We start from the raw sequence: 22,676 nt of genomic DNA, 5'->3' as shown, positions 1-22,676 counted from the left end.
CTTTTTATCATCCGTAACTTCACGCATATGCTCTTAAATAGACAAATCTTTGATCTTTAATAACTCAAAAAGTATTGATTTATTTTAATAACATGATATAACAAATTTTACTTAAAATTTGTTCCTCTATCATTTGTGGGGTTATTTTTAATAAAATAGTTTTCACCCGCGGGAAGGGGTGGTATTCACCACCAGGGTAAAAGTGCAAGTGGCACCAAATCAGTTTTGTTTCTTGAGGTATGCTCTAACTAGTCACCAATTTTCATGCAAATCGATTGAGGTTTAACAAAATAGGAGGTGAAAACCTTTAATGACTGCACCAACTTTCCCCTTTCATCCCTTATTGCCACTTCCTGTATCCACTGAGGTGTCAGCCTGAAAGGGGTCATAATTGTCAATATACAATGGACACATTTCACAGGAAAAACTCCATATTACTTATGACGATGATTTTTCGGCTCTAGCTCTCCGTCTATTAGGTGCTGCTATAACGAACAGGCATCTACTTTCTGTTTGTTTGGTTACCATGTATACGATCGATTGAAATATAAATACGTAAACATTTCACTTATATCTGTCACAGTTCGGACAATACCAGATTTTGATCTAAGACAATAATTTAATATATACTATGTAAGTAAATTAACTTTTATTAAATTTAATATGACTATGTTTGAAATATGTGTATATAATAAGAGCAGCTTCTAAAAATGTTACAACTTCGGTTGCGTATTGTTTCTTTATTGTTTGCTATTGAACATTTTTTATTTTCTGGTATTTTCTGTTAGTCCATGTGGTGAGACCGCTCCCGTCTGAAAAAAATTTCTGATTCGGTTTCTTTGTGGATTCCTATTCAAAAATATCCCCTTTAAACAAATCTGAAGGGTGCCGGGCGGAATTTTTGGGCAGAAATTGTTTAAACAATTTTTTTAAACAAATACAAAAGATCATGTTTTTTTGCTCTGGAACATATATTTTTAGATTTTTTGGGTCAATCTAAACAAGAAAGGTATCTTGTAATTTTTCTCGAAAATTGATAGTTTTGGAGTTATAGGCGATTTAAAATCTGAAAAATGCGAAAATACGCATTTTCGAGGCTTAAAAACTCATATTTAAATTAGTATTTTTGAGGTTGCCAGATACTTAGATTGAAGACTGAACATTCAGCTTCAAGATTCTGAAAAGTGATCGCGTCTAACTTTAATTTATACCGTTGTTTTTTAATTGTTAAATATGCGTGTTTATCCGATTTCTTGCCGTTGCGGCGCGCTCAATTTCAAAAATCTCCTATTTTCCTCCAGAAAATATTTTTCCTAGATTCTTTGGGACATTCTAAATAAAATAAGTTTCTTGACATTTTTCTCAAAAGTTAATAGTTTTTAAGTTATAAGTGATTTAATATCCGAAAAATGACAAAAAACGCATTTTCGGATTTTAAATCGCTTATAACTTTAAAACTATTAACTTTTGAGAAAAATGTTAGGAACCTTATTTTATTTAGAATGTCCCAAAGAATCTAGAAAAAATATTTCTCGGAGGAAAATAGGAGATTTTTGAAACGGAGAGCGCCGCACCGGCAAAAAAATCGGATAAACACGCATATTTAACAATTAAAAAACAACGGTATAAATTAAAGTTAGGCGCGATCACTCTTCAGAATCTGGAAGATGAATATTTATTCTTCAATTTAAGTATCTGGAAACCTCAAAAATACTAATTTGAATATGAGTTTTTAAGCCTCAAAAATGCGTATTTTCGCATTTTTCAGATTTTAAATCGCCTATAACTCGAAAACTATCAATTTTTGAGAAAATTTACAAGATACCTTTCTTGTTCAGAATGACCGACAAAACTTAAAAATATATGTTGTGGAGCAAAAAAACGTGATCTTTTGTATTTGTTTAAAAAAGTTGTTTAAACAATTTCTGCCCAAAAATTCCGCCCGGCACCCTTCAGATTTGTTTAAAGGGGACATTTTTGAATAGGAATCTACAAAGAAACCGAATCAGAAATTTTTCCAGACGGGAGCGGTCTCACCACATGGACTATGTGTCAAGTTACAATCATAAATGTTCTTGATGGACTTCTTTTCTCGTGCTATTTCATTTTTAGCTTTACTTTTTCCTTGCATCTTTTGTTTTGATCTTTTTTGCTTCTTATTGTTTCCAAACACTGAGATATTAATATTAGGTACAAATGGGGAAAACTTTTAATACAATTAATTTAATTTTAGAACCATTCAATAATATAAAAGAAAATTACAAAATAGTTTTAATTAAACGATATGGCAGATTACACAACTGAACCAGAAAAAACCGTATATGATTATTTAAGTGTTAACGCTGAAGATGGTGAGGAAGTAGAAGAAGAGGAAGAATTTTCTTATATTAGACAACTGGATAAAGTAAGAATACTACCAGAACCTGTGGATTTAACACATGAGCATCTGAAAGAGATCGGGTATGAATTGGGTTTGATTAAATTATGTTGGCCAGAAGTATTGGAACCTTTTTTTGAAGATCGCACAAACTTTCCAGTGCGATATGTTAAGAATGATGAAAAGGAGAAGTTATTACTTTTGTATGCTGAAAATTTCAGGTTAGTAGTGATATATTTTGTTCAATGAATTGTATTTTATTTTCTACATCAGTAATTACTTTGATTCATTCAATGTCATTGATGTCTTTGATTCATGGTATGTACCGGGTGTCCCAATAAGAATGGCTCTCAGCCATATCTCAGGAACCGTTTATAGTACAGCTTTGAGAGGAAAATATCTATAACAAAAGTTGGCTCGAGAAAAGCCTGGAAATTATTTTCATAATTGTGGGTCCACCACTAGAGGGCGTAATTAAATATCAAAAATTTAAAAATCAAAATTTTACAAAATTTACCTAATGAAAGGGCAATGGAAATAAAATCATCGTATTCTTCATAAAATTCTGCACATATTTGATTTCACAAGTTTAAGTCTATTTTTGCAAATAAGAGGTGGGGGTGAGTGGGAACCTTCTTATGAAAAAATGGCTGTAAGTCCGGTTCTGCTAAATCAAATTTTGCATACTTGGTCTTGTTGAAAACAGCTCTTTTTCGTCGATTTAAGAGTCTTATTTTCGAAATAGCCTAATAAGTATTATGCAAGCTAGGAGGCGTTTTTTAACTATTTTCAGAATTCTAGTTTTCTTTGGAAAATTTTAAATACAAGTATGCATTTTTAATCTTGTATTACAAAATAAGACCAAATTAGCAATATAATACCGAAAACCGCATGTATATACCTTTTTTCTATCTCGAGATATCTTAAGAAATGTGTAAATTTTAAACAAAACTGTTACTGTCACAGGTAAACGAGGTTAAGGAAAAGTGGTGTGCTATGGAAAAACAAATAAACATTTTTTAGATGTAAATATATACTGTGATGAGCGCGCTAGTAACCGGCAAAATAGCACAAAAAATGGAAAACGTATTAAGTTGTGAGATAAAAAGAAATGAAACTAGTGGAGCTGCGAAATTTGGCGATATTAACTTATAAATTTACATTATATTGATTGTTTCCCACCTTTAGACGTACCGCACGAGTTTGGCAACTATTGTCCTTTTCATGAGCATTTTTCAGTGCGTAACAAATGATAGGAAAAAGGGTAAGTCCGTGATAATACACATTTATGACATTTATTCTAACATGACATTTTAGTTAAATCCGACAGTTGTCACATTTTATTTTCAATTTGGAATAAAAACAAATCAAATGTGTTTCTTGCATTTATAAAATGGTATTTTCTTTGATTTGTATAGTCTTATAAATTATACAGATTATATTTGTAATATTATTATCTAATTAAAAAAAATATTTTTTTATTATGGCGCCATCTATCGACAACTAGAATAACTAAAATAAATGTTGTAAATGTCTGTAATCACGGACGTGCCTTTTTTTCTGTCACATACAATTTAATGCGTTAGAAAGAAATCGAAAAACTGTGACGCACTGAAAGATGATCATGAGAAAAAGGATACCAGTGTCACAGTGACCGTTTTAGTTGATATACTCCTCTGATACCTGTAAAGGTGGGAAACAATCAATACAATGTAAATTTTTATGTTAATATCGCTAAATATCCCAGCTCGACTACTTTCATTTCCTTTTATCTCACAACTTAATACGTTTTCCATCTTTTGTGCTATTTTGCCGGTTATTATAGCGCGCTCATCACTGTATAATTATTAATTAAAACAACAATAAGACAAACAACAATATAAAATATAACAAAGAAATAGAAGCAACTACTTACTTAGTCTTAGTGACTGCCTCAATGTTCAAATTGTTGCCCATCATTTTATATGCAAGGATTTACTCTTACAAGAGTAGATTGAATAGCAACAGATTTAACTGTTTTGGACTTTTATTTATGGGGACGGATTAAAGACCTTGTTTTTGCCGCTAGGCCCAGTACTCGAGAAAACATTATCTAGAATCTAGAGAATACGAAACGCCATTCAAAGCATTGCGAAAGCAGACATTGAGACTGCTGTTCACTCTACTCTTGAAAGAGTAAATGCTCGAAATGATGGGCAACAATTTGAACATTTACGACGTCAAGTAAGTAGTTGCTTTTATATTTCTTTGTTATATTTTATAGTGTTGTTTGTCACATTGTTGTTGTAACTAATTATATACGTTTACATCTGGAAAATGTTTCTTTGTTTTTTTCATAGCACACTGCTTTTCCTTAACTTCGTTTACCGGTGACATTAACAGTTGTTTAAAATTTACACGTTTCTTAAGATATGTCGAGATAGAAAAAAGGTATCGACATGCGGTTTTCGGTAATATGTTACTAATTTGGTCTAATTTTGTAATACAGGATTAAAAATGCATACTTTTATTTAATATTCTCTAAAGAAAACTACAGTCGGAAAAATGAAAGAATACCCATGAACGATCACATCAATCACTTATTTTGTATTTGCTATCATTTTCTATAACAAGCGTTTGTTATTTATAGAAAAAGACAGCAAATACAAAATAAGTGATTGATGTGATCGTTCATGGGTATTCTTTCATTTTTCCGACTGTAGATTTCCGAAAATAATTAAATAACACCTACTAGCTGGCATATTACTTATTAAACTATTTCTAAAATAAGACTCTTACATTGACGAGAAAGAGGCTGTTTTCAACAAGACCAAGTATGCAAAATTCGATTGAGCAGAACCGGACTTACAGCCATTTTTTCATAAGAAGGTTCCCACTCACTCCCACACTTATTTGCAAAGGTAGACTTAAACTTGTGAAATCAAAAATATGAGCAGAATTTTATGAAGAATACGATGATTGGATTTCCAGTGCCCTTTCATTAGGTAAATTTTGTAAAATTTTGATTTTTTAATTTTTGATATTCAATTACGCCCTCTAGTGGCGAACCTACAATTATAAAAATAATTTCCAGGCTTTTTCCGAGGCAACTTTTGTTATAAATATTTTTTTCTCAAAGCTGTACCATAAACGGTTGCTGGGATATGGCCGAGAGCCATTCTTATTGGGACACCCGGTACATATTTGAAAATTGTTTACATTTAATTTTATAAACAATGATTATGATAGTCATATATTTATGTCAGAGGCCTACAACGATAGTAGAGCAAATCATCACCATCATTCTCTTTGTCATTATCCCTATGAGGGGTCGGCTTCTCTAATTACATTTCTCCACAAGTTTCTATCTAGGGTCATATCAACATCAGTCCCCTTTATTGACATGTCCTGCCTAAGCGTCTCCACCCAAGTTTTCTTTGGTCTTCCTCTTCTGCTTCTTCCAGGAACTCGCAGTTCAGCAATTCTTCGTATCGTATGACTAATGTCTCGACTCTCGACGTCTTAACTATCTTAACGTATATTATCGCTAAAACCGTCTTAACCTGTGCTCCCTCATTTTGGCATCAATTGGTGCCACTCATAGTCTTCCCCTAATATACTCATTCCTAATTTTATTCTTTTTTGTTACTCCACTCATCCATCTAAGTATTCTCATTTTCGCTACATGTATTTGCTGTTCCTCTTTCTTTTTAACTTCCAAGCATTCAGTTGCGTACATTATAGCCGATCTTTTAGCTGTTTATAGAATTTTCCCTTCAGCTTCATTAAAATTTTTCTGTCACACAACACACCACCCGCTTCCTTCCATTTCATGCATCCAACCCTAATTTTACTGTATGCATCTCACATATATTTCCCCATTTCTTTGTATTATCGATCCTAGGTATTTAAAACTCTCACTTTTCACAATCATTTCACCATCCAAAGATATCATTTTATTGTAGCAACTCCATCTTTGAACGGACATTGCAAATAGGTACTCCGTGTTTGTCCTACTAAGTTTTAAACCTTTTTCCTCAAGAGATTTCTTAACTATTCCAGTTTTTGTTCTCCACTATCTCTTACCAATACCACATCATCAGCATACATTAAGCACCAGGGAATGTTATCCTGTAGTTTTTCTGTTATCTGATCTAAAACTAATGAAAATAAATAAGTACTATTAAGCACAGAACCTTGCAGACCAGGGTATTTAGCACAAAATAAATCGCTTTTTAAATACATCATCTAGAAACTTGCAACTTTTTGCATTATGTTCAAGGTGACGTCAAGAAAAAAGTCTACTATAGAAAAAGTGTGGCAATGCATAGTTGCTTTATAAACTTCATAAAATTCATCCAATAATGCATAAAAATGTCAAAAGACTTGTGTTACTTGGGCGTTTTTGGGGGCGTTGCAGACGAATACGGCATCAGAACCGACCACCGGAGCACCTGGTTGCCCAGGTTCACTGCTAAGTCACGTCATCTGGATTTTCGAGGGTTTTCTGCACTAAATTCAGGCAAACAGATTACTCGAGAGTTTTGGGGTTGCTGAACAAGTATACGCCATCAGAATCGACTAATTGTGCACCTGGTACCCAAAAACCCTTCAAACTCCAGAAGATAACATGGCTTAGCAGGACCTTAGGCACCAGGTAGTCCGGGGGTCAATTTTGATGGCGTATTAGTATTCAGCGACTTTAAAAACCGCCTAGTAATCTATTTGCTTGCATTCAGTGCCGAAATCCTTCGAAAGTCCAGGAGATGACGTCCTTAGCATTTATTGTGGGCATCAAGTGCTCCGGAAGTTGGTTCTAATGTCATATTCGTGTTCAACATCCCCAAAAAACCCCCCTGTAATCTGTTTGTATCAATTTAATGCCAAAATTTCTCGAGATTCCAGAAGATGACGTGCCTTAGCAGTGAGACTATGCTCCATGTGCTCCGGGGATAGGTTCTGATTGCATATTCGTGTTCAGCGACCCCAAAAACATCCAAGTAATATTTTTGCATCAATTTAGTGCCGATAACCCTCGAAAATCCAGATGACGTGTCTTAGCAGTGCCTCTAAGTGCCAGGTGCTCCAGGGGTCGATTCTGATGGTGTAGTCGTGTTCAACGACTGAAAACTTCGACCCTAAAACTCGAATAACAAAATCTGGCCCTTAATATGCTTATTTTGACATGCTTATGCACTTTTGGATGCATTTCCACCCATTTTCATTCTGAACAAAATTCAAAAAGTTACACGTCCGTCGTTAGGTGCTGTATTTAAAAATCGATTGGTTCCGCTGTTTTTAGTGCTAAATGCCCTGGTCTATTGGTGCAATCCTACTTTAACATGGAATTTATCCCTGGATCTCTGCATAAGCACTTGGACATCGAATAGAGTCTCTCGTGTACTAGGTACCTTTTCAGACTAAGACATCGGTGTCCGCTACCGGTTTTCAATTGCAACAAAGCATGAGCCACTAAAATCAGCCAGACACTTCAAAAGTGGCTCGTCTGTACAGTGGCGACGCGTGACTTTTTCTGAGGTGTTACCAAAACCAGATGCAAAAAATCTTATTTAAAAAAAATGAAGATATGGCTAAATGTATATATACACTCACCGGCACAAAATTCCGCCACCCAAAATTTTTGATTAAGTTTGACAATCTATAACTTTATTATTTGTACTTCGATTTTAAAGATTCTTGCACGAGTTTGTAGGTACATGTATTGATGTCAATTGCTATAATTCCGGTAACAAAAAATTTTTGCTTAGATGGCGTTATAATGGGGTGAATTTAAGCGTTGTTTTTTCTCCTAACTTTAAAACACTCTGTGGAAAAATTGGAGGGCTGATTTTGTTTCATACTCCTTTTGTATTATCCTGGAGGTATCACTAAGGTCTTGTTTTTTGAATTATCTGAATATCTCTTTTCTTGTAAGAGCTGTAATTAAAAACACTGATTTGAAGGTTTATTTAATTAAAAATATCAAACGCACTAAAATTAACAAAACAAAACAAATTTAACAACAAAACAAAACAATTCAGTAGCGGTTATGTCCACCTCTTACGGCAACGACTGCTCGCAATCTGTTTAGCATCTAATAAAGATGTGTTTTCCTTGCCTGGGGAAGAGCCCGATATTCCTCTACCAGGGCCATAACTGTACCAAATTTTCTGGAGGCCTAGGATGACGGCAAATAGCTTTTTTATTCATACCATAAATGCTCAATATGATTGAGATCTGCGCTGCATGCGGGCCATTCTAATCTTATCAATCCAACCTCAATTGTATGAGTCAATCAGTGTTTTTATTTACAAAAAATGGTACAGCTCTTACAAGAAAAAAGATATTCGGATAATTCAAAAAACAAAATGTTGGTGATGCCTCCGGGAAAATATGAGAGGACTATGAAACAAAATCAGCTATTCCATTTTTTCACAGAATTTTTTAAAATCAGGAGAAAATACAACGCTTCCTTTCACCCCTGTACAATGACATGCAAGCAAAATTTTTTGTTACCTGAATAATACCAAACAATATGAATACATGTACCTATAAACTGGTGTAAGAATTTTGAAAATCGGAGCACAAATAATAAAGTTATAAATTGTCAAACTTAATCAAAAATTTTGGGTTGCGGAATTTTGTGCCGGTGAGTGTAGCTTCAATAATATCATTTTGTATATCACTTGAAACTCTCAAAAAAGCAGATGTTTCTAGATGTTGACAAAATTTTTGATCTTTTTTGGCAATTAATGTTAACAATTCCCTGTAATTGCCTGCATTGTCAGAGTCGTCGCACTCAAAATGACCACGAAACGCTAGTTCTTGTTTGGCCCAAAAACATACAGTATCTATTATAAGTGTGCTAAGGATATACCTATCTATTTTTTTAACAAACTCATTATGTTTAGCAATATTTGCTTTAAAAGCTTGGTTAAGAAAACTTTTGATTTTTGTTTTGCCAAACTGAATCAAATTGGGTATACATCTTACATGTAGGTAACGGAGAAATTTCATGTCTCCTTTTTAAAAATCTAACACTATTTAAATCGTGAACCTGGTCCACCCATTTTTCTGTAGAAACCAGAAGACATGGCCAACAATACAAGTATATTTTTCTTGCAACCATAATATAACCAAGGATTTTCACTGTACCAACTAAATTTAAAATATCGAACTACTTTTGTTGATTCCTTTTTTAAATTGTTTGAAATAGGTCTTTCATTTTTAATCTCATTTTTTTCTTCAAAATTATACAAGGAGAATTACTTTTCAAGTAGTTGATCGATTAAGAAGCGACACTCATCCTTGGTTAACTGCACGCACACTTTTTATAGGTACTGTCACCAATTTTAAATGTGGTAACAGCGCTACTGATACACAGCGCGCTTATGCCGTCGCTTCTTCAAAATTTAGTCACTAGCCGGTCCCGAGCGCCAGCGTGGGTATATAACCATTGTAACCAGAAATGAGTCTGGTATAATAACAGAGTATAATAAAGTGCAACTGAGTCACATAAACTCGCCAATATTTTCGTATCTACGAGTAGTTGGCTATTTACTGAGTTAGGTACTATTACCACATAATATAATAATATATTTCTACCTATTGGTAAAAATATTGGTAAATAGAATTATTCATCGCCATAAAATATTTATTTGCAAGATTTTTAACTGTTACCAATGGTAACAGTGGTTACATGGACGCTTCGCCAGTGCGTCTGTAGTTGTTCATTTAAAACAATGCTTTGCTGCACGGTGCCGGACACGTGTGTCAGACACCAGTGTGCCAGTCTGAAAGGGTACTAAGTCATCGCGGAATCCAAACTGTGTCAATGATACTTGTTTTTCGCATCTCTTAGTACCCTTTCAGACTGAGACACTGGCGTCTGACACACGTGTCCGGCACCCAGGGCCCCCGCAAGGCTGATTGGCTCCCGCGTGCGGGACATATTTTAGCGCCCTTTAAATTTACTATACAGAGTGAGTGGGGAGGAACGCACCAAACTTTAAGACTGTATAATATACGTAAAAATAATCAAAAATAACTCATATATGTTGTTATTCGATTTTCATTTGTTTCCGAGATACGGGGTGTTAAAATTTTTCATACAAACTGACGATTTATTTATTGCTCTAAAACTGGTTCAGGGGTGCAAATGAAATTTGATGGGTTTAAGACATAGTTGGTGCACATGTTTTGGCACACAATTAAGAATTTTATATTCACAATTGGCGCGCGTACCGGTAATAGTCTGAAATTTGAATTTTTTTTAAAAATTTTTTTAATTCCCTGTTCATTTTCTGACAAACAATATATCTTCATGTTTGTTCATACGACACTTCGTTTTCATGCAAAAAATAAAATATCTTAATGCTTACAAAGTACATATTTATTATGTATTTATTATTCGAACTACAATCTACACATTCATATAGAAACTTCGTCGAAAACTTTGTAAGCGTTAAGATGAAAACGAAGCGTCGCATGAAAAAGGGAAGATATATTTTTTGTCACAAATTGAACGAGGAATCCAAGAAAGATTTTTTATTTGAAATATTTCAGTGGCGCACCATTTTTATCTTTAAAAAATTTCAGACTATTACCCGTACGAGCGCCAATGGTAAATATAAAATTCTTAATTGTATGTCAAAACATGCGCAATAACTATGTCTTAAAACCCACCAAATTTCATTTGCACTCCTCAACCTATTTTAGAGCAATAAATAAATCGTCAGTTTGTAAGAAAAATTTTAACACCCCGTGTTTTAACACCATCTCGAAACAAATGAAAATCGAAGAACAACATATATGAGTTATTTTTAATTATTTTTACGTATATTATACAGTCTTAAAGTTTGGTGCGTTCCTCCCCACTCACCCTGTATAAAACTAATAAATATTTTTGAAAAATTTAAATCCAGAATGAAAGAATACATTATTACTAAGGCCGAAAGTCCCTGAAAACTTCTATAATGTTTATTTTAATAAGTTACGGAGGTGAAAACACAAGAGAAATTTTAGTGCGATTTTTAATAATTGCAAACATTTAATTCAAAAGAAACTTTTTATTTATTTTAAGGGACTGTCGGATCTCGGCAATAGCGTTATCGTTCATTCTGTGTTTAAATTTTTTAAAAATACTTATTAGTTTTCTCAGGATTCGAAAAAAATAAATACATTTAAAACACATTGAAAATTTTGACGGGCGACATTTTACGCCTTTCCCCTTAAATTTTTTGCAACAATAATAAAGCATCCCGCATATTAAACTAAAAATATATATTTAAGTAAATAAACAATAATATTTTGTCATTTCAAAGTTTTCAAACAAATTTTATACAGGGTGTCTACATAACTAGGAACCATATGGGAAACTGTTTTATTATTAATTTTACGAGAAAAACTTATTCTTCATAAAAAGTTCTGCATTGTCTAGAACTCAGAATGTAACCACCAAATATCAAATTTTATGAATCTTATACGAGGTACGTCAAAAAATATGAATTTCGGTCAAAAGCAAAGTACGTTTAGTTTTCACAATATTGAAAAGTTATGAAAAGTTGTTCAGCATTAAAAACTATGTTTCTATATGCATTATGTAATTACACCCTTCTAATTTAAATATATTGTTATCTAGAAAGGCACTTTACTTTTGATCGAAACTCATATTTTTTTACATAATATATCTCATATAAAATTGAAAAAAATGATAGGATTTGATGAGTATCTATAATTTGAGAAAAAAAATTCAATTAAAAGGATGTAATTGCATATTAAAACATAGTTTTTAATTAATTCCAAACAACTTTTCATAATAATAATTTTCGATATTTTGAAATATAAGGTACTCTTGATCGTAACCTGACGTTCCAAATTTTTAAATTGTTCCAGAATTAATACTTCCCCTGTTCCAGTGTTCCCATATATCAAAGTTTGTCCAACTAGACACCGCTAAACCATTAACAAATTTTTAGCTTGCTATTAATCAACTTTTTTTGGTACGCGGGATCCAGGTCTATTAGTTTTTATAGATTGTATTTATTTTTTATTAAGGGCTTTTTAAGTGTTTTTAGCTTTAGAATGATTCTACACTTGAGAGCAAAATAATCGACTCACTTGCTGAATTGTACACGTTAGAAGTCTCGAATTTCCTAAACCTGTTGTCCGATTCGAGTGATTTTTGAAGTTATACTTCTTTACCGGCGATAGAGGGTGATTTTTTTATATGTTAAAACCTATCAGCCCGGCGCATGCGCATTATAACTTTGTTCTGATTGGATGTTCAAATGACATGTCAAAAATTATCCGATATGGCAGATGTGGTTTGGAGGTAAAGGTAAACAAATGTATAATATATTAGTTTTATTGTTGTGAGGACAGAAACAAAAAAGTTTATAATATTGTAGTGACTTTTAAATAGTTTTTAAAAGCAACAGGTACGTAATAATTGTTAATGTATTATGGGTATAAACCTACCTATTTGATCTGCCAAAATACATAGTATGTAATATTTTATTTATATAATTTGATTACCATCAAAATTTCTATCAATATTCACCTAATATATTGTTTTTTTACTCTATGTTTTGTTGTATTTTTTCAATTCTAAATCATTTCAATTCAAAATTAAAATAATTTGATCAATTTTCAAAATATCAAAATATCACAAGTTTAATCCGTTTAGTTAGACGATCTTCGTAAATAATGACACATAGTGTCCGTGGCTAAGCGGAGAAGGCGAATGAATTCCAATACCAACCGCTCTTATCAGCGCTGGTTCGAGTCCCTATAGAAACTTTCTTTTTTGTTTTTTTTTTTTAATACATTTTATGATTGTAAGTATATTTATTATATAATTGTATTTTCAGAAAATACGTATTTAGTTAAAAAAATTTTCGACAATTAATGTTCAGACATCATTTGTGGCTTGTTTAATGTGTTTGTGTGTGTTTTATTCTTTTATTATTTTAATTTTTGGCACTGTTCTAATAAAAATGTTTGAGAAGTAGTAAGTATAAATTAGTTTAATATTTAAACAAAATATAAATAAAAAGTATATTAATTTCGTTTAAATCATATAATAGAAGTATAACTTCTTACGTGCGTACAAAGTACACACACATTCTTTTTTTTTAGTATGTTAGTTACAGCCTTATTATTCATATAATAGAATCATATAATATGAATCATATAATATAAGAATATAATATAAATCAGAATAGAATCATATAATATAAATCAGCCTGTTTAAATCATATAATAGAAGTATAACTTCTTACGTGCGTACAAAGTACACACACATTCTTTTTTTTAGTATGTTAGTTACAGCCTTATTATTTAAGAAAATCGATGTAATATTATTATTGCTAGACAGGTAAAAGTCAAGTGAGTGGATTATTTTGCTCTCAAGTGCACTTCAAAGAAAAAAATTAGGAAGGAACAACAAAATGTAATATATTTTTGACGAAGTAAGTTCAACATTTCAGGACGGGAATAATTATTTTTTCAGTAATAACACAATATTTTATTTTTGAGATTTTTCTAGCTGTTCATGAAATAATTAAAATTGTATATAAAATATGATTATCTCATTTAAAATAAATATTTCTTATTTACCAAACCTTCGGTTTGGCGCCCCTTTGGGGTTACGCCCGCGTGAGCCTCACGCGTTGCACTCCCGGTTACGGGGGCCCTGCCGGCACCGTGCAGCAAAGCATTGTTTTAAATGAACGACTACAGACGAGCCACTTTTGTTGAGTGTTTGGCTGATTTTAGTGGCTCATGCTTTGCTGCAATTGAAAACCGGTGGCGGACACCGGTGTCTTGGTCTGAAAGGGTAACTTATATAGGGTGAGGCAGATAACTGGCCTATTAGAAATATCTCGAGAACTAAAGGCAACATAATCATGAAAATTGGAATAAAGGGGTTTTGAAGGATAATCTATTAAATGAAAATATTTTCATCTCTTTGCAACTTCCGGTTATACCGGAAGTTGCTTATAACTCCGTTTTTTTAAATGGGACACCCTGTATATTTTTACATTTTTGGATTCTCTTCGATGTCTTCTTTCTTAAAATATGAGGTTTTGTAATATTATACAGGGTATTTTAAAAGATAATTACGTTTTTTATTAATTTCATAGCAACATTCACACCCTGTAGAATTGTAGAAGTTTGACATCTAAAACTCTACTTACGTTCAAATGATTTTTAATATACTCTACTATTGTTAAGAATCATTAGTACAGCTAAATTTTTAATTTTAGTATACAGGGTTGGTCGAAACCCGGAATGAGTATTTTCTGAGTTTTCTTAAATGGAACACCCTGTATTTTTGTATTGTAGTGAAATGATATTTTATAGTACTTTTTTATTTCTTAAGCATTCCCTATACCTAACTGCTTTAATTTGTGAGTTATTGGTGATTAAAGCTAAACATTAATTGCAACAAAAAATACGTAAAATTTTATTAGGTTGGGCGTGAAAATACTCAATCCCAAATAATTTTTCAGAAATAAATACATATTAATCCAGACTGGTCCTTAAAATTACCAATAATGGTTTAGCTATCAAAATACCTACGTAGTTAAGATTGTTGGTACGATTAACAATTAAGCCCAAATTAAAGCAGTTAGGTATAGGGAATGCTTAAGAAATAAAAAAGTACCATAAAATTTCATTTCATTGCAATACTAAAATACAGGGTGTTCCATTTAAGAAAACTCAGAAAATACTCATTCCGAGTTTTGACCAACCCTGTATACTAAAATTAAAAATTTAGCTATACTAATGATTCTTAACAATAGTAGAGTATATTAAAAATCATTTGAACGTAAGTAGAGCTTTAGATGTCAAACTACTACAATTCTACAGGGTGTTAATTTTGCTACGAAATTAATAAAAAAACGTAATTATCTTTTAAAACACCCTGTATAATATTACAAAACCTCATATTTTAAGAAAGAAGACATCGAAGAGAATCCAAAAATGTAAAAATATACAGGGTGTCCCATTAAAAAAAACGAAGTTATAAGCAACTTCCGGTATAACCGGAAGTTGCAAAGAGATGAAAATATTTTCATTTAATAGATCATCCTTTAAAACCCCTTTATTCCAATTTTCATGATTCTGTTGCCTTTAGTTCTCAAAATATTTCTAATAGGCCCTTTATTTGCCTCACCCTGTATATTCTATTGTGTATCACTTTTAAAAACGTTTTAAGTAAGTGGCTCATTAGTAGGCTTACTGGCTTACCATAATTTCGAAGAGCCAAGCCGGGACTCAGAAGAGGAACATGCTTATTTTCGTTTTGCTTTTCGCTTAATTTGTATTTTTCATAAAATGCAAGGCAAAAAAAGATAAAGTACAATTAATACAAACAACACTAAAAATTTATCGAGTTTTATTATTCGCTCACGCTTGTTTAATATTTTTCACTAGAATGCACATTCTTCAGAATATTTTTGTCGTGCTTGTCGTAAAATTCACTACATAACATGTTCAAGTTGAATTTTCACAAGACTTTCTCAACGTATTCTTCCGTCCTCCCCGATCCTCAGACCACATTTTTTTCATCAGTGAAAAAACTCTTTCTACTGGCGCTGAAGTACCGGGTAGACATATAGCAAACTCCACGATTTTTTTTTATTTGGCACCACAATGCTGCTTGTGAAAATGGGTGAACCCATTTCTCGTAGTAACTAGCTTCATTAGAATTTTGGAAGAAGCCTTTTGCTAATAACACCTCATCAAATAGTCATCAATCATTATTTGGGTTTTCGATTGGGATTTTTGCATTTTATTTATTTTGCTTTTTAGGTTTCATTCCAGTCATATTAAGCTCATTTTTCAAGCAGATCCACTCAAAATCTTCGGCTCCGTCGAAGTTCTTTTACCACAATTCTAAATACGAAATGAAGCGCTCATAGAAAGCGTGAACGTCACTCATGAAGTTTTCGACATTTATGGAATCTTCCAATTTATTTAAGAGTTGTTTAGTTGCTCATGGAAGAGATTTGTTTTTCAAAGCCACCTTGTTCTCTATTTCATGTTTTTTTGCTAAGATTTCAGACGTTTCTCCGGCGACAGATTCAAGATCGAGTAACTTTACAGATATACCTCTCTCAGGTACAGAGTACCTAACAACTATCAGTGCCAAGTTAACATCATGCCTGATGTATATCTGTTGAAATGCTCAAAAATTGCATTCTTTTAGCTCGTTCATCGTTGTGTAGTTCATCTCTTGCCATCGCGCATCGGTTCCGTGATGATCGCTTCGCAGTTGGTACCGCAGACCCGAATTTGGGCTCAAACAGCTTTAATATTAATTTTGAGGGGCAATCAGATGTTTTAAAACTTTTATATCATGCATTGCTGTATGGGGAATGCAAAAGTATTAACTTCGTTAGCAGCAATGGAAAGTTCATTTTCTGCGGGTTAAGCATTTTTGAAAAACGATGTTATGGTAGATGAGCTTGCAATCCTTGTGTTTCGAGCCCTTTAAATGGTCTTTGATCAATGGCCGGGGTGTGGGTGTTGTTCTTTGACCGGGACGCTAATGCAAACCGGCCGGGATGTCGAGGAAGGGATCTCAAACCGTGACCGGTAAGCCTACTCATTAGGCTAATAATTGTCTTCGCATATTTTAGCCTTTAATTTTTTTTTGTTTAGTTGCGAAGGTCGACTTTAACCAGCTTTTTTTCCAACTTTTTTCCTACGAAGGTCGACTGGAAAAATACCAGGGGTATTTTTCCAGTTACGTATATTTTGTTAAATACAGCTGTAATCGATTTTATTCCTTGTTCATCCATAAGTTTTAGGAATTGCGCAAAAACTTGTCAGGGTCTACAGCTTCACCAGTAAAATGATTTAATGTAAACAATTGATTTCAGGAAACAGTTCTGTTTCAAATATCCTGAGAGGAAACCGTTACTATTAGCAGTCGAAAATGAGTGTGGAATTTTAAAAATGGTCTGTACCACTTTACGTCCCACGATGTTACCACACCCAGAACTAGAAACTTGGGATGGTTGTGCTAGTTTTATAGCAGATCATATAAAGTTTGAACCAAATGAAGATATGCCCACATTCTTACCGAGGCGTTTATATTCACCACATACTATATTATTACGGCAAAGTGGCCAATCGTTTGAAATGGCAACCCTCCTTTGTTCGGCTCTAATTGGTAAGAATACTTTTATAGGTACATTTATCTATTTTTCATATCGTCATCACAATGTTTATCACAATATTGTGCCTTCGTCTTTGATAGTGTCACGTACTGCCGACGCAATGTCAGTCAATTTGTACTCTACGAGCTCCCTACTGGGAAAGTTTTGGGGTAGTTCTGATTTCTTTCATTATATATGAATTCTGGGCTGCTGAATCCGAATATGAGGTTTGCGGACAAAATTTCTTGCCGGAACATTGAAAAAATCGCGAGAAAATCGAAAAATTTCAGCTTTTTTCCGCTTTTTTGCTCAAATCTCGAAAACTATTAACTTTCAGTAAATGGTTTGTTAACAGAAATTAGAGTACTTAAAATTATCTACAAATATCACTATTAACTTTTTTTTCAGACGAACCGTTCGGTCTAAAGTGCAAGTTGAAAATTGCCAATTTTTAACGGTCTCGGCAAAACCCACTTTCTACATTCTAAAACTTTAGTTTTTATTAGAATGCTGTCATTTGATAAATTTTTCCTAGTTTTCTGTACAAATAATAAAATTAGTTCATAATATGAATATGGTATGTCTCTTCTCACAGCTTCCATGAATCCATTCCATCCTAAAATACCGAGAATGTCTCTGCTTTTCCCTTAGAGCCACATAAGATCAGGCATAGATGGAGTCACAGTTTCAGTTGGTGTGAACATTCCCTTCGGATCTTGATTTCTGATAAACCTTGAGGTTTTGTCCTTTCAAAATGTATTAGTTGAACAGCTCTCTGACTTCCATAAACCTCAGGTGTGGGTTTAGTTTTTATCCGAGAAATGGATTGGTTAGGAGCTATTGCATGTTTTGGTGCAATACAAGAAATGCCACCCATGACGTAAAAAATGTGGTATCCGTCGATTGTATGTACGTTAACCCTTTCTGTCCCAACGCTGCATTTGAATTATATATAAAAAAATTGTAATGATTTTTAGGTGTAGGATATAACGCGTTTGTCGTATCAGGTTATGCCATTAAAGATGTAACTTTAAGGATTATGGTTCGCGTCGATTGCCCTTTTCCCCCTTTTAAGGAGGAAGAAGAGAAACCGGAAGTTAAATTTATCGAAGAGAAGTACAAACTAAAACCACCTAGAGACCTCAGAAGTAAATTTCTTATGATGATGGAGAAGAGGGAAACGGATAAGGTGCTGGCACAGCAAGCAAAAATCGCAGAAGAAGAACAGTAAGTGACTAAGATAAGATAACAACATTTGATAAATATTATCCTGTAAGCAGTAATTTACAAAGATATTCTAATAATAGTGATATATTGCTTATGAATCGATAGAAAATACTAGAACTTATGTAAACTAATCGTAGTCCTGTCGCCAGTAGGGGTACAACGGCCTCCCTAATTCAGATGGACTTACCCAAGTTTTCTATATGTATTTTGACCCGTAGAACACGAATTTTTTGGGTAACAGTCGATCCGGATGTCGATAAGATTGTTATAAACAAAGAACTTGAGGAATCACATAACAGCGATTTTTCGCAAAACAAAAGATTGTTTTGTATTTTTTGGGTCATTTTAAGCAAAAAATGTTTTTACAAGTTTTTTCGTAGGATGCATAGTTTTCGACATAAACGCGGTTGAACTTTCAAAAAATCGAAAAATTGCAATTTTTGAACCCGAATAACTTTTGATTGAAAAATAAAATAGCAATTCTGCTTACCGCATTTGAAAGTTCAAGTCAAATTCTATCGGTTTTGATTATTTTCATTGCTAAAAATTAATTTTTTTATTGTTAAACAAAGCGATAAACACATAGTGACTGAATGATGTTTTCAATGCATTTCTAGTTTGAAAACGAACGAGTAGGCGCGCATATAGAATTTCTAAGTATGTTACGTACATTAAAACGCATGCATTGGGCACGGGAAATACTATGTGCTTATAGCTTTGTTTAACAAATAAAAACTTAATTTTTGGCAATGCATATAATCAAAACCGATAGAATTTGACTTGAACTTTCAAATGCAGTAAACAGAATTGCTATTTTATTTTTTAATCAAAAGTTATTCCGGTTCAAAAGTTGCACTTTTTCGATTTTTTGAAAGTTCAACCGCGTTTATCTCGAAAACTATGCATCCTACGAAAAAACTTGTAAGATCATTTTTTACTGAGAATCACGCAAAAAATACAAAAAAATGTTTTGATTTGAGAAAAATCGCTGCTATGTAATTCCTCAAGTTCTTTGTTTATAACAATCTTATCGACATCCGGATCAACTGTTGCCCAAAAAAATTCGTGTTCTACGGGTCAAAATACATAAAAAAAACTTGGGTAAGTCCATCTGAATTAAGGAGGCCGTTGTACCCCTCCTGGCGACAGGACTATGGTCCTTATACGCTCACTAATATGGTTTTATGCTAACTAATTATTTTTATATTCTCAAAAGCTTCAATGAACTTGACAAAGTCTTCACGAATGTTGTTATTGTGTATGTATCTCAAATTTAGAGAAAGCTGTTCCACCTGGGATACGTCGGTCATTTCGTCAAATATGACAGAGTAATAATTTACACTTTCAACAACCTGATTCATTATTTGTTCAATTATTTCTTCACCACAACATGTGTCAATTGATTTTGACTGGTGCTACTAATGTATGTTGCTCGGGAAGATGCTGTGGATAGGTGTTGTTTAAGAGTCTTATCTTCTGATGCGATTTTAAATCTTAACAATTCCCCTCATTGCTAGGTCCAGCATCTTCGTTCAGAAGCAAAAGGCTATCATCACGATGGCCTCTTAGAGGAATATATTGGTCGTAGTCTTTCTCTATTTTCTTGTATCTGTTTAGACCTCTGAGAATCTATTTGGTTATTGACTGACTTTTGCGGGTTGCGATAACTTTGTAGAAAATCCAGCCCAACCTGAACGCACGCCTTGTGGGATGAGGTTTTTTCATGGGTTTGTATGGCTCCGTCTTTGACCATGAGTTTGGCGAAAGATGTTAAAGATTTCGTGACAAGGCTTTGGGTTATCATCCCTTTATTGTGACCATATTTTTCGTTACAAAAATAAAACACACTACTTGTAAAACAATTCGTTGCAAGTAATGATTCATTTCGTTTCTATTCTTTGTGTTTACGGAATATGAAAATTGATACGATTTTGATGGCACTTTGTAAAATTATCATCATTTTGATTTACAAAACGTCCTATGTTATTCTTGAAGATTTCGTTACTGCTTTTCTTTTGTTCAATTCTACTCCAGAAGACATATTTATCTCCTGTTTTGTACATATAGATGTGTTTGAAACTAAAACCATTTGAACTGAAAATATTTAAATTTATATTTTTTTAAATTCTCGGATACTTTTTTAAATTCTATGTAAATTTAAATTTATATTTTTTTAAATTAACTTGCGTATTTTTAACTTTTTTTTTCTAGTATATGGACAGTTTAATTGCCTAAGACTATAGGCACTATTTTCAAATCTCCCCCTATAATTAATTATGTTAAAAGTATTTTTTTATGTAATTATGTTTATTTACAATCTACATCATTAAAAGAGTATTAAGTAAATTTGTTCCATGTTTTGGGCATGAAGAAGAGACTTCCAATGATGTCTCATCTTATTCTATTTATGTTTAAGTTTTAAAATAGGTCATGAGGCCAGGTTCTATCTAGTCTCCTTGTGGCAGGACCATTATGGAATAATTCCCTTACTAACTCATTTTCATGGTGAATGGTATGCTTATTTTGTGACTCCGTGGCTTGATGGATTTCTTCTCTGATGAAAGGTATATTTAAGTCTTCGTGAAGTGTTTGATTACTTACGTACTATGGTGCATTCACTATTGATCTTAGAACTTTAGACTGAAATCTTTGGATGATATTCAGTGATGTTGACTTTGCACAGTCTCAGATGTGTAGTCCGTAGTACCAAATAGGTTTGAGTATTGCTTTGTACAGAAGAATTTTGTTTTGGATGTTGAGTTTTGATCTGCGCCCAAGGAGCAAATACATTTGCCGGAATTTCAAGTCTAGTTGTCTTCTTTTGGTCTGGATATGTTTCTTCCAAGTAAGACGTTAGTCAAGATGGAGGCCAAGGTATTTAGCGTCTGTTACTGTTGGTATTCGTACATTTTCCATTCTTACAGATGGGCATGTGTTGTGGCGGTTGGTTAACGTTATTTGAGATGATTTTGTTTTGTTTACTTTTGTTCGCCATTTTGTGTACCATTCACTGAGTATGTCCAGATGGTGTTGCAGGTCTTACGAGGCTTGTATGGGAGCTTCATTTACAGCTGGTATTACTACATCATCAGCAAAAGAAGCGATCGTAGTATTATGAGACTCTGGTATATCGGCTGTGTAGAGTGAGAAAAGCAGCGGCCCGAGAACACTACCTTGCGGAACTCCAGAGTTAATAGTACACAAGCTGGATTGTTGGTCTTTGAATTTTGGAGTAGGATTTGATTAGGAGGAAATAGTTACTAGATAGTGCTAATTTTACTTTGTAAAGCAGACCTATGTGCCAAACTTTGTCAAACGCTTGTGAGATATCTAGGAATACAGCGTTGCAGTATTTCCTTTCTTCGAGAGTTTTTGATATTTCATTTACTATTCGATGGACTTGTTGTGTGTAAATTGTGTAAATTCATGTTAAAAGTGCATGAAATCATTGCAACTGCAATCATTTTTTTAATACCCTTTTTTAATGTTCTTATTACCCTTCGAATATTAATTAGTCTAGCTAAAGCCGTATACATACAATCAAACACCCCCGATTTGAACTCACTTCTCAGTTGGTTGTGGCTGCACTTCAAAGTAGCTGCTGATATCAATTTATAAGTTTTTTGAGTAAACCCACAATTTTAGCAGTATTGCTTATTTAATCTTTTGATATATTTTTTTTAAGATTTGTAGTCCTTAATAAGTCTCAGGACAATACTTGTTGGCGCCCTATGAGTTTGCAGTTCCTAGAATTCAGGATTTCATGTTTTCGATGTGTTAAACTGTTAGCTAGTTGTTATATATCTGTCATTTACCTATTATTTCTTTATTAGTCATATCCATACCACCACTAGTAAAGCTCTTGACTCTGAGCAACGAGACCTTAGTATCTTTCTTGCATACGATCGGATTATTACCAT

The 22,676-nt window shown here is 33.2% G+C and overlaps 1 protein-coding gene across 1 annotated transcript in view; it reads left to right on the top strand.

Annotated features, from left to right (window-relative positions):
- Window positions 1-567: 567 nt before the first annotated feature.
- Window positions 568-22,676, top strand: part of LOC114330866 (dynein regulatory complex subunit 7) — a 59,924-nt gene continuing 37,815 nt past the window's right edge. The window contains exons 1-4 of the mRNA XM_050655554.1: window positions 568-633; window positions 2,234-2,598; window positions 17,251-17,543; window positions 18,507-18,756. Of these exons, the coding sequence (XP_050511511.1) occupies window positions 2,285-2,598; window positions 17,251-17,543; window positions 18,507-18,756 (857 nt within the window). The 5' untranslated portion in view covers window positions 568-633; window positions 2,234-2,284. The remainder of the gene's footprint in view (window positions 634-2,233; window positions 2,599-17,250; window positions 17,544-18,506; window positions 18,757-22,676) is intronic.

Source organism: Diabrotica virgifera, chromosome 7, assembly GCF_917563875.1.
Source record: "Diabrotica virgifera virgifera chromosome 7, PGI_DIABVI_V3a".
Classification (NCBI taxonomy): Eukaryota; Metazoa; Arthropoda; class Insecta; order Coleoptera; family Chrysomelidae; genus Diabrotica; species Diabrotica virgifera.
Note: the sequence above shows the minus strand (reverse complement) of the source record. Positions and strands in the feature narration are given on the sequence as shown.